We start from the raw sequence: 14799 nt of genomic DNA on the forward strand, positions 1-14799 counted from the left end.
ACATGCCTTTTCACATGTGTAAGTATGTGTCAGAGGGAGGAGTAATCTGAACAAGGTGTAATATTTTCCCTATGTTTCCAATTTGTTACTTTACATCTATATAAAACTTTATAAGTTTGTTAAATTTGCTTAATTTCAGTGGCAAGTACTTGTTTAAATTAAAAGATTTCTAGTCAGAAGGTGAATTTATCAAGTGACAGTTGACAGCTCATACGTGTATATTGTGTTACTGGTTTGTACACTTCTCTCTGTGGTTACTTTTTAGTAATAGCTGAAGAATCACATCAGCATTTCAAATAGGTGCTATATCAAAGCATCGAAACAACTCCGAATGGAAACTCCACCAAAGGCTTGATGTGTCTTGGAGATTTAACCCAGAGAAGCCACAAACCATACTACTTAAGAAAGCTATCTTAGGAGATACAACAAGCCTGTGTGAAGTTTTCTTTGCTCGCTACTTGAAAAGGTGATAATGAAAACAAACCCTATGTGCTTCAAAAGCATTTCTTGTGGTACTTGAGGCATGCTGGTTTGGGAGAGCTGACTGCTTGCTGGGTAGCCTGAAAACCGGCTGGGCTGTCAGGCTCTGAGGCTCAGGACTAATGGCAGCTGGCAGTGAGTGGAGGAGGGTGAAGAAGCTGGGCTTGTTTAGGTGGGGAAGAAAAGGCGTAGTGGCAGTCTGATAGCAGGCCTACAGTTGCCTGAAGAGCGGTTACAAGCCATGACCAAGTTAAATTCTTCTTGTGGGCCACAGTGAGCAGAAAAACAAAACAACTTGCTCCTCCAAGAGAAAAAAAACTCAAAATTGCAAGTTGAGAGGTTCAGATTGGACATCAGGAAAGCATCTTACCCTGGAAGTAAGTGTGGTATAGTATGGCACTGGAGCAGGTTATCCAAAGGAACTGTGGAGTTTCCATCCATGGAAGTTTTTGGGTGTTGGCTAAAAAATGCTAACCCTCAGTTGAGTGACCTGCTGTGGTGCGAGCAGGAGTTGTAACCCAGCCAGGAGCTTGGACTGGAGGTCTCCACAGCTCCTTTCATAGAAACACCCTTATGATTTTGGGTGGTTTTACCCTGATACCTATCTTACACATTGAACAATATTGAGCTGAGATATTTGTCTTCAATTTTCTGCCAGTAACAGATCATTTTCCAGTTTTTCCTTTGTACCTGGCAAAAGAGTTAAATTTCATTTCGACTGCTGCATTCAGATAATAGCTATGAAATGCCTGGAGGCAACTGAACCAGAGACAGAGGATAGAAAGAGGAGAGGTATTCCTGTATTCATTTACTTATTACTTTTGAAAGTAGGCTTGCTGCTTTTTCAAAGTTTGGTAAAAAGGAAAAAAGAGCATGTTATGTTACATTTCAAAGGATTTCTTCTACAAAGTCTGTTTCTGTACATAATGTGTTGTTTAAAAAAAAAAAAGTTATGGGATTGTTGCAGGAAATCCTTTCAAATAATAAAAAATGCATCCTTTTTGTAGTTCTGTGGTAATGAACAAATAGTTACTGTCATCTTTTGTTACTGAATTTTAAGGCAGAGGACTCTCACATACCACAACATCACTGTATAGCAGAAAAAGTTCTAATCTTAATCCATAAATATTTAGAGTTGAGAATTTTCTTTGTTTGAGTTTTACATTGTTTTTCAAGCATTGATAGCCATATATGGTCTAAGGTGGTTTCTGAAGGCCTAAAAACTGCTATTCTTAATTAAGGGCTACTGAATAAAATCAGTGAAATATCTATTGATAATCCATGGTTAGCAGGACTCTGATCTTGTCCTATTTACAGAAAAGTTGCTTTCTGAAATTAGTGGAGGTTTGGCAGAAAGCTTTGGAAATTGCTATTACCATTACCGAGTACCTCGGCAGCAAACCTGCCCTCAGTGTGGCGGCACCCAGGGCCGAGGCCGTTTCTCTGATCCTTCCTTGGTGCTCCTCTTCACTCTCCAGAGCTGCACTCAGTTTGTCCAAGTTTTACCTGTGACCCTCGCTAAGATGTAGTGATTATAACGTACTGAGAAGAGGTATTTGCTATATTTAAGAAGTGTCAGCGCTGATCTTTGTGAAATGTATTGTGCCCATGGGGAAAGAGGCCTACTTTGAAGTAGGCAGGAATGAGCTTGTCTTGTCGGTGGGTTTAATTTCAGTTTACAGTGGCATCTGCTGATCTGCTTGGTGATACCGTGGGTTTTCATCTGTTACCATTGCAGTGAAAGGGTAATGCACAGCCGTGCATTCAGAATGCCTGGAATCTTGTAATTTTCAGGGACAGGCTCTCTACATTGATAGATATATAAATCTGGTGATAGCATCTTGCACCACATCAAAGACAACTGCAGCGACTCATTCTTCAGCTTCAGGCTCTGTGAAGTGTGTGCTGTCCTTCCCTAATAAGTCCAACCGTGTCATATCGCAGGGCTGGTTTAGGGGTTTGTTCCCCATCCGGTGTGCCCCGTTTCCAGAACCTTTTGCTGCAGGTGATCTCTGTTGCCCATCGCTCGAAGAAGCTTCTCACTGAAGCCCCTGTCTGTCTGGTTTCCGTCATGTTATAGTGCTGCACCCAAGCTGGGATGGTGCCTCTCCTGCCTTAGGCTCACCCAGACAGATGCTTTTGAGTTGATCAGTGCTGTCTGTGCAATTATATATATATATATATTTCTTTTTGTGGGTGGGGGTTGCTAAATAGAAAGGCAGACAGGTCATGGCAACAGGGACTGATGTATATATCTTTGGAGTTACACAGCCGATTGCTGTAAATCTGGCTGAATTTGTTATTCCTTTTTAAGTGTAAGGTGGATTGATTTATCCCTAAAAATAAAGGCAGTAATTGTAAAGCCATTCCACACACGCACACACACAAAAATAGGCACTATAGTGTCAACTTAGCCGAGTTCAGGTGGCTGTGCTCTTTACACAATTTACTCAAAAGAAATTTTCAGAACATGCATGAACTCAGGAGAAGTCTAGCTTTTTATGGTATGGTGGTACAATTTGTTTACGTAGAATGGATAAAAAGGAATATTGCAGCTTATCTGAAGACAAATAGCAAGCTTAAATCTCCAGTGACAGCAATTACTTGCCTTTGTAGTCATACAAAATAATTCTTTTGTAAGAGAAGAAATTCCACTGTGCAAGAGCAAATATTTGAAATGGAGCAAGTGATGTGTATGAGAATGTGATGTTTTTGTGGAACAACGTTGTATGTAAAAGACATTTTTCCTTCACAAATGAAGGCACGTCCTGTTCACTAAATTGCAATATGCCTTTTTGTTCTTTTGCCCTTTTTAGTGACTTCTCATTTGATATGCCTGGACTACTTGCAGTGCTGTGGTTATCATTGTATTGATGGTGGAAAAGGAAACACCATGTTGTGAGATATAATGTGATTTGTAATCCCACGTGTGCTTTTAAAGACAAAAAGAACCACTGAATATAGTGTCATCAGTGAAATGGTGTTCCTCTGCATACTTTGGAAATAACACTCTGGTGTACCGGTCACTGGGAAAGTCACTTATTATTGTTGGCTGCTGTGTTTAATGTGGAGATCTCAGCTGACATGCTATACGTTGGAGAAAAAATGCTTGTGACTCAGCTAACAAAAACCCAGGGAAGTGTCTAAATTAGGAACCTTGTCTCTCATGCCTCCTTTCTTTGTGCTTTTCTCTTATTACTGCATGCTGTCCTCCCTTATGTGTACACAAGACTGTACTGTCAGTTCTGTGTAACTGCGTGTGGATACTGGCAAAACCACACTCCATCAAGTTTATGTAAGCAGCAATTCCACTTAAAAGAAAAATTTCCATTTTCATACCACAAGTAGAAAGCATGAGTCCATCAGAATAGAAGGCAAAAGTCTGTCAGACTTTAAATTACATTTAAGTATAGATTAATTCTTTTAAAATTGCAATGCTGTTTCTGTGGCCTTCTTTTCTTGCAATATATTCATTTAGTTGTCAGCCTTCACATGTAGCTATAATAAGGAACAATTGCAGTGTATGTTTTCATTGTAGACTGAAGCATAGACATCTTACATAGCTCGAAATGTATCTTCATCATAATGCTGCTTATAAAACAAACAGCAATGAAGTAACTAACTGCAGAATAAAATGAATTGTCAAAAAGAGAATTATGTGAATTACTTTCCAGTATAAAACTGCAAGCATATTTAGTTACTAAAATTAATTAGGTAACTGATGATTCCTATGATTTACTGCCTGCAATGTCAAACCTGCCTGTATCCACATTTTAAGAAAAAGTTAAATACAGTAGAAGCTTTGTGTTATAGCTTTTTTTTATGCTTTGATGTGCTTATGGCATTAAATTTTGTCAATTAGGGATCTTGTAATTGCATGTCATGATGTTGAAAGGTATGCAGATTAGGTCAATGCCTGCTGTTTGCAGCTAAACCCCCCCCATAAGCTGATTCCAGCTGCTGAGTATGAGTTCCTGGGAATGTTGGGCACTTGGGAATGAGGTTGTTTGAGGTATTGTGAAGAGAGCTGTTGTGTGTCCCTGACAGTCCCTGCTACTGCACACCAAAGGAGTCCTTTCCTTTTGGTAATTACTCGCAGTTGTGAATTCATCACTTGAAGAGATTTATTTTTTTTTAAAGCAGTTTCATTGTTCCTGTGTGCTTTAAAATCAAAAGTAGTTGGCTTATTTCTTTTGAATTTATTTGCTGCCACATAAGGCATTTAATTCTACATGTGTTTTGTAGTCTTAACAATGCTGAAGAATTTTGCGGAATGCCCTCTATTGGGGCTTGTCAGTAAATGTGTAATTTCGTATACTTGGTGACTTTCTCATAGCATGTCCCAGCTTTGTTCCTGTATCAAGATAACTGTTCTGATACAGCCCTCAGCAGGGAGGCAGCCATCAAAATCCTTATCACCAGACCCAACAAATATAAGAGTCTCCACTAACTAGAGACAAATTGAAACCAGTCCTTCTGTGGTAGGTGTGAGGTGTGAGCAGATCTCTCCCTGTACCTTATGTGATCTCTGCAGTTTCCAGTAACAAATGCCTGAAGCCATTGGCAGCCTGTGTGCTGCAGTCCCTTGGGTTGCTGGGCTTCTGTAGGACTCCAGTCTTGGGTTCAAGTGTTGGAGTCTAAGGAACTATACAGCCACATTTCTCTTACCTCCACTTGAACTAGTGTTCTGCTTTCTGAACATCAGCTGAGGCTTGGGCTTGAATAACTTTTTGCCGGCAAAATATTATTTATCTCTGTCTGTTGTTACTATATGTATTTTTCCATGCAGGAATTCCTTTGAAGAAGAAAACAAAACAAAAGGCCTTTTTCTGTGCATGTTATAGAGACACTTTAGGAAAAGGAGAAGAAATGCAATATTGATGCATGTTTTCTCTCTTTACTGTAGGAGTGCAGGATCCTCAGCATGAGAAGATAATTACTGTGACTACTAATGGAAGTATTCACAGCCCCAAGTTTCCACATACATACCCGCGCAACACTGTACTAGTGTGGAGATTAGTAGCAGTAGATGAAAACGTATGGATACAGCTTACTTTTGATGAAAGATTTGGGCTTGAGGACCCAGAAGATGACATTTGCAAGTAAGTTTACTTTTACTTAAACTTATGCAGTAGCTGAAGGAAGGTGTGGGGGATGGAACAAAGGTATTGCTCAGCTTTTGCAAAAACATGACACCTGCATGTCAATATATTTATGAAAATGCATCTCTTAAGGTATTGGCTTCTGATTTTATTTGCAGTGCTAGTAAAGCATTTCATGCTTGAAAGCTTTGGAGTCCCCCCATCCTCTATCTGCATTCAATATCTGGGCCCCAGACATACAATGGTCCAGAAATGTGGAATGTTTAATATCGCTCTCTCTAAGTTGAAGGTTTTGACATTTGGGAAAATACTACTGGCAATGTTAGAGGAATGAGTATCTAATTTTACAGAGAAAAATTGGGTAAACAACGTTACATGATTTGTAATTCAGGTCAAGACGCAAGGTACAGCATCTCTGTTCAAACAAAACTACCATACAATACTTTAATGGCCTTTAATGGTCAAGTTCTCAATTTTCTATGAAAAACAGCACTTAAAGTAGTTCATTGTTTGATATTCTGCAATGGTATTGTTTTTTTCATGACTTCAGTAAGTATTTTGTCTGCTAAATGACTGGCACAGGTTTCTGTCGAATCTGTGTTTCCTTCCTGTGGTTAGCATTTGAAGGCTACTTAGCTTGGGAGAGAAACAACCAGGACACTACAGGCACATGGATGGATGTAGTTCTCGGCCAAGCTGGCTGATTGATCACGTTGTAGGTATTTTGTGACAGTAGGGGCAGATGTTGTATGAGCTTCCTGTGGGTGGGTGAAAGGGGAGAGATCCTAATCTCTTTTATCCCATATCTATCTGCCATCGTAGTAACAGATCGTAAAAAAACGAATGTATGAATAATGGTGCATTGTCTGAACTCTTTCAGTAAATTAACAGATAAAACATGTCATTTGGCATATCCTGCTTTGATGTGTTCCTGGGGAGGTATTTCACACAAGACCTTCCTTTCCAAATAGTTCTTTCTATTTTTTTTCCATTTTGGATTTTGAGTACCTGTGTGCTTATTTGATGCTTGCTTTCTGTTTTTCTAATTAATTGGTCTTCACTTGTTTTTTTCAATGTCTGATTACAAACATTGATTACATATCAATGTTTGATTACAAATTTGAATTTCTTAGAGGTTACTTTTGCACTTACTCTTAATTTGGAAGCTGAGGTTCACAACAGATGGACAGATATCATCTTCATAATAATGAAGGGAATAATTGTCAAGGCCATGTCAAACATAATAAAATACTAAGAACTATAAGCATACGTTTGCTCAGATGAGTGCAATCCCTTTGCACAACATTTTTTTTTTTAATGAAAACTTAGCTTTATCTTTTATTTGCGTATGGCACAGTAAAGTGGCAAATGAAAGAAAATCCAGGTAGGGTGACTCATTCTTCCACTTGCAAAGAAAAAAGTGAGGTAAGTTAAAATATTTTAAATATTAAACTTGAATATTATTTTAATGGGAGTACATTTATTTTAAGTTAACAAGGTGACAAATACAAAAGTACTAGTCAAATCAAAAAAACAGTAATAAGTCACTGATAATCTTCCCTTCTAATTTTATCATGCTCATACATGTGTGTGGATACCAGGAAGTTGTATGTATGCAAATCCTGGTATGCGCACTTTTGAGGACATATTGTGCTTTTTGCCTTGGAAGATATGACCTTCTGGGGGGGAAAAAAAGTTTTGTTTTTTAACCAAAAGAGAAAACACAGGTAGGGTTCCTGCAGTTTAAATTCAGTAACAATCTCACTAAAGGAAGGGAAAGTGTACCTTTTTTTGATGCAAAGTGAGTAGAAGTAATTGACAAGTGGAGGAAATAACTGAAGTGCAAAGAGTTTAATTGCGTAAAACAATTTACACAAGCCAATTAAGTTACTGCATTATCAGTAGTAGTTATGAAGTTATCACAATAATATCTCCTTATAAGTAATGTCTTGTGTTTCTTAGCTCTTGTAGTTCTTAGCAAAATTATTTTAACTTCTTTCCAGTACTTTCCGTAGAAAAGCTAAGGGTTTTTAACTGCATCCCATGCTATTTTTGACTCCACCGTGTTTCTGCCCTCTTGAAAGGCACAAATCAGTATTGTTTCTGCAGAGTACTTAACGGTTTCTCCAAAGCCAAGTTTATGTGTCAAAGAAAAAAAAAAAAACACAAACAAAAAAAAAGGCACGACATTTAATGTGTTATTGCTAGTGTAACTCTATAGCTTATAGGGGCCTGATCCTATAGTTCTAGCCCATGACTGAAACCAGGTAAAATCTGCAGCACAGAAATGCTAGGCTTTCTTTCCAACATCCTGCAGTTTGTAACAGGCTATCTTTCTCCCCCTTCTGAAGTGTATGACAGGACTTGATGTGTCATCTACAGTGGTCCTTGTCCCATATTCTCAGTTCTTCCACCTGCTTCTCCGGACACATGTTCTGTGCAATGCAAAAGCCTCCTCTGTAGGTTGTAAGGCTCTGTAGTGTCAGTTTATCTGACCACTGAGAGAATACACTGGAGTATTTTTGTTTAAGATAATTAAAAGCTTCTTAAATGTCAGTCATTCCAATATTGCTCATACATAGGGGGAAAAGTAAAACAAAAGCCCATCTAGCCATATAAAACACTGCTTAATATAGTTCTATAACAAGAAAACAGTGATAAGAAATGTCCTAGATGCGTCCTGAAGCTTTGGCAAAATTTTTGTCTGTTTCTGTGGCTAGAAGCCAACATCTGACTGGTGTGGCCTCTGCATTTGGATTTCTCAAAAGTCAATTCCAACACTTTAGCTATTCTGTGAGGTCTTTTCATCTAGAATGAGTGTAATGCTTTGCAGATACCTTGAAGGTACCAGTGTAGCCTCCACGTTAAGTAGGTTCCTGAATCTGGATCAGAGTGATCCTGCATGGCTGTTTTCCACTCCATGTTTAATTTTTTATGTAGGAACTAGATCTGTGCATTTATTTCTGAATAGATTGAGGTTATTTTGTTGATGGTACGGGTACATACATCTCTGCAAAATGCAGTCACTTCAGTCTTGTGCACTTTGATTTCAGCTTGTACGCTTTGATTTAGAAAAAAGTTACGAGCAAACAATTCCCCACGAAGCGAAGCAAACACAAAAGAAGGACCCAGTCTCCTAGCTGTTTCATGGAGCGTTGTTCAGATGATAGAACTGCTGGTAAATTTTCCTTACATAACGGAATTTCTAGCTAGCAGAGGCATACTGGATTTACATTCTGCATGTCCGGCTTTTCTGGTGAAGAAAAGCAACTTTTCTTTTGCTGATGTGACAGTTCATTATTTTCATGATGCTAGCCCCTCAACGCTGTTTTAATCATTAGGCCATTAGACTTCTGTGCCTGACAGCTCCTATCATCGGGGAGGTGCCATAACTCTCCTTGACCAGGAGGGATTGATTTTTTGCTCAATTGTTGCTTGTTTCTGTAATTGTTGCTTTCTGTCTCTGAGAACATACATGGTCTTCATGGAGGAAAGCTGTATCTGTGCCTTCCTGACACAGAGGAGTTTATCACAAAGCTTTTATCACTGTATGCTATGCTTGCCTTTACCAGGCAGTCTGATGTTGTGACTGGGTTGTACATCGCAGAGTTACATCACAAAACTGCAATAAGAAAAGAAAAAAATATCCTGCCTACATTAGTAACGTGCGCCAAACTCACCCTTGCTGTGCACAGAATGGCAATGGTTGTTCATCTCAGTGGTGGTGGCAGCTGTTCTTTCTAATTATCACATGATTTCAGTCTGTTTGACTTTTATTATATCTAATAAAAGGGAAATGTGTCTCAAATTCAAAGTGCAATTACTGTAGATAAGATTATAAGGATTACAATATACAAGTGGAATGTGGAACTGACAGACTGTTGAATACTTGATGTCACCTGAACATCATCTTCATTTTAGGATAGGTATATTCATTTCCATGTCTCTTCAGTCCTTTAATAACTCCAAGTATGAACTATAGTCTGTTCTGTAGGCTTTTCTTTGTTTTTGTTTGAGACTTTTGGCAGCTGCAAACGTGAATCTGTTGATGCAGGTAAATGCTTCACTTAGAGAACTATAAAAGTTTTGAAAGAACCCCCAAACTTCTCTGGTTAATGTGCAGTATGTAGAACTTTTGCTTGAAGAAAATTAGGAAACCTGAAGGCAGCTGTCAGTGGTAACATGGGATAAAATCTTTGAGTAGTACTGTGGCTCTTGCGCTCCTCTCACATGAAATTAAATGCTTAACTCTTAATTCCAGGAATGTTCTTCCTCTGAGGTTAATTAAGATGATGCTCTAAGATGCAGAGCCATGTGCAATAAATTCGCTACCTCCCTTTTCCATAACGTTTCTGTAAGCTGCTTGCCTTCACTTCAGGTCTTTTGACCGAACTGCACCCAAGCTGTTCCCTTCCATTCTGGGAACATCAAAGGTCTTTGGCAGAAACCATCATCCAAACTGCTTAACAGTCCTGTATGTTCCTATTGAATGTAGTGTTAGGAAAGTGTTGATAAGGGTTAAAAATTTTGAAGATTTGACTTAGTCTAACAAGGCTGAAACAAGTGTATTTAGAAGAAACATAAAGACATTGTCCGTAGTCAGTGGCTATGAAGAAGGAAAAAATTTGCTTAGCTGTCTTTTTGACATAAATTTTGTCAAATGCATACTATGCAGTGGTGAGTTATGGTAAACACAATAAAAAGACTAAACATTTTGTTACATAATCTTCTAAAGGGAGCTTTCCGTGTAATATAAGACCCAATGAGTAACTTAGAGCACATGGAGCTTCCTTTCTTGTGATTGCAAGATTATCTCTCCATCTAACCTGTAGAGTAAAATACAAACGCATAGCTGCAGCTCCAATGTGATTCAGTAAAAAAGATGATTGGTGTTCCACTTCTGTTTGGCCCACATCTTGGAAGCACCTAACTGCATCAACAGAGCACGTGCATGAAAGAATAAATCCAGCATCTTTTTCTTCTGGAACCTGCAGGGGGAAAAACAAAACAAAACAAACAAACAAAAAACAACCTCATATTATCTGGTTTTGCTTTGAGAGCATTGTAGAGGCAGTATTAACGTATGTGCTAAGAACAAACTATCAAGCATGGATTCCAAATGAAATGCATCCTCTCAACATTTGATGTCTCCTTGCTGTCTGATGGTCTTAAATGCCTCTGGCGGACATTTTTATTTCAAAGGACAGTGATTACAGAGGGTGAAGTTATCCCTTTGGTAGGTAAAAAGTTTAAGTTGGCATTGAATAACTGGACAAAGACCTTTAAATAACTGTATTTAAAGAGGAATGGGTGCAGATGTTTATGGTGACCCATGTCACTAAGTAGCTGGGCTTTTTTTTTTCCTGTCTCATTTCAAGGTTGGAGGGATTGCTGCTGCCACTTCTATTTGAAAATTCAGAAAACAGTGAGGAATCCCCCCAGAATCTCTAAGGCTTCAAATGTGTTACCGTGAAGATCAGTCCTTAAAGCTCTTTTCTTACCGCTATTGCCTTGGAATTTCAATGTGTTCAACTGCAGCCACCAAGTCCTTGTGATATTCTGTGCACATAGATGGGCTGGGTTCTGCTTAGATGACTGTACTTATCTGTGATACTTAAATGTCTCCTTCATCATTATCTATATAACAAGTTCAGCAAAAGTAAAATCATATTAAAGTTAAAATTCATTGTAGCTGTGTTCTATATTTAGATCCATTTGGATAGAAACTACTCAATTATTCATCAACTAATCAAACTAATTCAATTCAATAGCTGAAATTATAAAAAAAGCATATGAGCTCTCATTCTTCAATACACAATTTCTTTTTACCCTTTTCCCCCCCCAACATATAAATTCCTTGTCAATCACTTTTATTCAAAATCTGAAACAGGGTCATATAATTTAAATGGCCAGGAGGAGTTCTAGTATTCAAGTGCCTTAGATTAATTGAAATACTGATAGGAAAGAACTGTTATGAAACAAGTGATTTAAGCTGAAGTCCTTGGTAGCAACATAAAGGTTTTACAGCTGGCAGGAAGGTGGCATTTTAGGAACAGTGTGTAGAAAATGCCATGAAACTTGAGTCAAGGTGGAGTAATTTCTCTGGTGATTGATTTTTTGTTGTTGATTTTTAGTTGCTTGTTCCATTTGATGCAAGACAACTGAATAGCGGTACCATTTCAAGAGAGGCTTCAACGCTGAATTGATTCAAAGGGAGGATGAGAATGGGCTGTAGGAATCAAAGTTTTTTAGAACTTAAATTAATTTGGGGCCAGAGTTCTTTGTTTATCCAAAACTTGTTCTTTTACATGAAAAGAAAAAAGATCAGAACTGCAGAGGTTATTTCTTTCATATGAGTTCAATTGTAGCAATATAATTTCAATTTAATGAATGCAGAGGAATCCAATACACTTGTGCATCCTGGTTTCTTATGTTTTGAAGAAAAAATGAGTGTTTTTCTGCATCAAAAGAAGTAAATGGATCTGTTTCTGTATGTCTGGATTAGGCACATTTCAGAAATTAAATACAAGGAAAATTGTTTCTTATTCTGCATTCATTGGACACAATTGTGGTTCCTGTTATTTATTTACTTTAGAAGGGCCTTTCTTTTGCCTTTCCCATGGTTCCAGTAAAATTGTCTCTTTGATTACTAAGTGATCATTTGTACAGTAACTCATCTTTCAGCTGGTCCCGTTTTGCTGTTTAACTACTGCCAGTAGTTGATGCTGGCAGAGGTGTGTACCATACCCAGCAGAGGCTGCAGTTGGTGGAAGCTCTGGACTGGTCAAGGTGGAGTGAAGCCTTTCCTAAGCTCCTGCCCTGCTGAAACTCTGCAATGCAATTGCCATGGTACACTTGAAGTAGATGGATTCATAGAAAGGAAAGAGAATCATGATTAAACTCATGGCACAAGACAAAAATAATACCAGATTTTGTAATCCAAACTTGGCTTCTAATTATAAGTATTCTTTTAGGTTCTCTACTGCATATTAAAATTTTCTGGATACCATTTGTGTGATAACAATTTTTTAAATGTAACAAAGCAGACATCAAAGACAGTAAAAGAAGATTAAAAACTTGAAGACCAAAGTATAGTGCAGTTATAACTGAGACCGCTCTATAAAACACAGTTCTTAAGCTTCTGAAAGATTAAATTTGGTTCCACAGCAATGGTTTATAGCTGCAAAACTGTACTCTCTAAGCAAATCAAAGCTCATGAAGACAAAGGGAATTAGAAAAAGGTGCTTCTCTGGCCTGAATGGGAGGACAGTGGAGGTGGCATGCCACGATCAGGAGCACATGCTGCACAAACCTAGGGGCTGTCACGGCATTCTTGCCCACCCACATTTTTCCTCCATTAATGTAAATCCAGTGTTCGTTTTTAGAATCTGCCATTGCTACAGGACCCTATAATGGCTATTATTTCACAAGTAATTTAAAATCTATTTTCACAGCCCAGATGAGTGTTAGGAGAGTGATTGCTGACGAGTGGGCAGTTGACATAATCCCTTACTCCTTTTTCACACCAGAGACTACACTCATTGACTTAGAAAACATTTTAGGCTCCTTAAAATTCCTTCCTGGTCCTCTCAATCTCAAGCGAGCTGTTTGAATAAAGTAAACTGTGTCCACAGTATCAAAATATTTTTGTAAACGATCCTAATCCTAATTTATTGCTTCTAAAATTGTTTCACGTTACCGTAGTTGGCTCTGTTTCTGACGGCGTGGGTTGAAGTTATTTTCTTTGAAAACGAGCGTGGCACAGCCGGGTCTTGCTTCTGTCTGGGGTGCTCTGGGAACAATTACTGTTGATGGAGTTCCCCTGCTCCCTCCCCGCTGCTCCTGAACAGATAGAGGTAAATGAGCGCTGGGAGCGCTGCATGGCTGCCCGAGCTCCGGGATGTGGGCACATGGTGCAGCCACCTGCACCTCCCAGCGTGCTTCTCCTCGGTCCCCGATGTCAAGAGAAATGTGCGCTACAAAGGCCGGCCCAGCAGCACAAGCTGAAGTTACTGTGGGTAGTGTCTCAGCATTTCAGTTTGTGCATAGCACGTGCTCCTTCCCTGAGGTTTTTTCTGGTTACTGGAAGTCTAAGTATGGTTAAGCCTGTAGGCTCGCTGTCAGGTTTATGGGCAGCTTTCTCCTGCCTCATCAGCAGGAATAGCAGGCATTCCTGCTCTTCTATTCCAAGGCAGACAGTTGTTTCCTCACCTGTTACTCAGCTTTTCTTTTTTTCTCTTCCCACCTCTTCCTCCCTGTGTTTTCTTCCTGCTCTTGCTCCCTTTGGCTACACACTGTGGTCGCCTTCTTTGCCTAGCATCAACATTATAACAAAGTTGCTCAAATGAAGGTGTAGTTAGAGAGCAGCACCAGCAAATATATAATGCAATTTACATCAATCTGTTGCTGTCAGATTATCAGGATATTGGAGAAGATGCCTGTGAGATTGCAAAAAGCAGAATTACTTATCCTGAAAAAGGACAGATGGTCATGTGTGAGTGTCCTGGGGTGTTTACAAGGTCAACTAAATAGATCTCTTCCCCTTTCTGACACTAACAAGAACAGGGAGACCAGTAAACTAGCAACAATTATTAGGAAATACTGTTTCATACTAGCCTCCGATTCATATGCTGTGGGTGGATTAAAAGTAGGTCTGCATAATATTATGACCATAAACTTACATCTAGGTATAAACCAAAGTGAGAGGAAACTCTGTTCATGCTTTAGGTGTAAACTGATCTCCTGCTAGGGTTGGGGACAGGTTTTTTCTGCCTTGTGCAGTATTTTGCAACTCCTCAGTTACATTACAGGGATTTTTCACTTTCTATTCAAGTAGCAATTATGAGCCTGTCCTGAAGCAGGATATTGGACTTTGTGATAAATGGTCTGTGCTGGATTGGTAAATCCTGCATGCTACTGTGGCAGGCAGGAGACCATATGTAACTGCATCACCGAACAAAAGAAATAAGTGTTATAATTTAAATACACATAGTTATTCCATTGAGGCAGGCAGGAAGGAGGAAAAAGGAAGAGGGGGGTAATGCTGCTGTGTCATTGGGGGTGCTGGAGGGAAGGGGTGCTACCTGCACTGCCCTGGGAGAATCTTCGCAAGCTTAAAATGTCCCTTAGGAACGTCTTTGTTGGTGTAGTAAATTTCTAAAATTTACTCTTGAATATTCTTAAGAAATTGCTTAGCCAGTATTTTTCACATCACTGA

General features: G+C 39.0%; 1 protein-coding gene across 2 annotated transcripts in view; it reads left to right on the forward strand.

Annotated features, from left to right (window-relative positions):
* PDGFC (platelet derived growth factor C) overlaps nucleotides 1-14799 on the forward strand; it is a 120908-nt gene that overhangs the window by 64568 nt on the left and 41541 nt on the right. For both annotated transcript variants that reach the window (XM_080588622.1, XM_080588621.1), the window contains exon 3: nucleotides 5387-5582. In XM_080588622.1, the coding sequence (XP_080444748.1) occupies nucleotides 5387-5582 (196 nt within the window). The remainder of the gene's footprint in view (nucleotides 1-5386; nucleotides 5583-14799) is intronic.

Source organism: Anser brachyrhynchus (assembly GCF_964034855.1).
Source record: "Anser brachyrhynchus genome assembly, chromosome: 4".
Taxonomy (NCBI): domain Eukaryota; kingdom Metazoa; phylum Chordata; class Aves; order Anseriformes; family Anatidae; genus Anser; species Anser brachyrhynchus.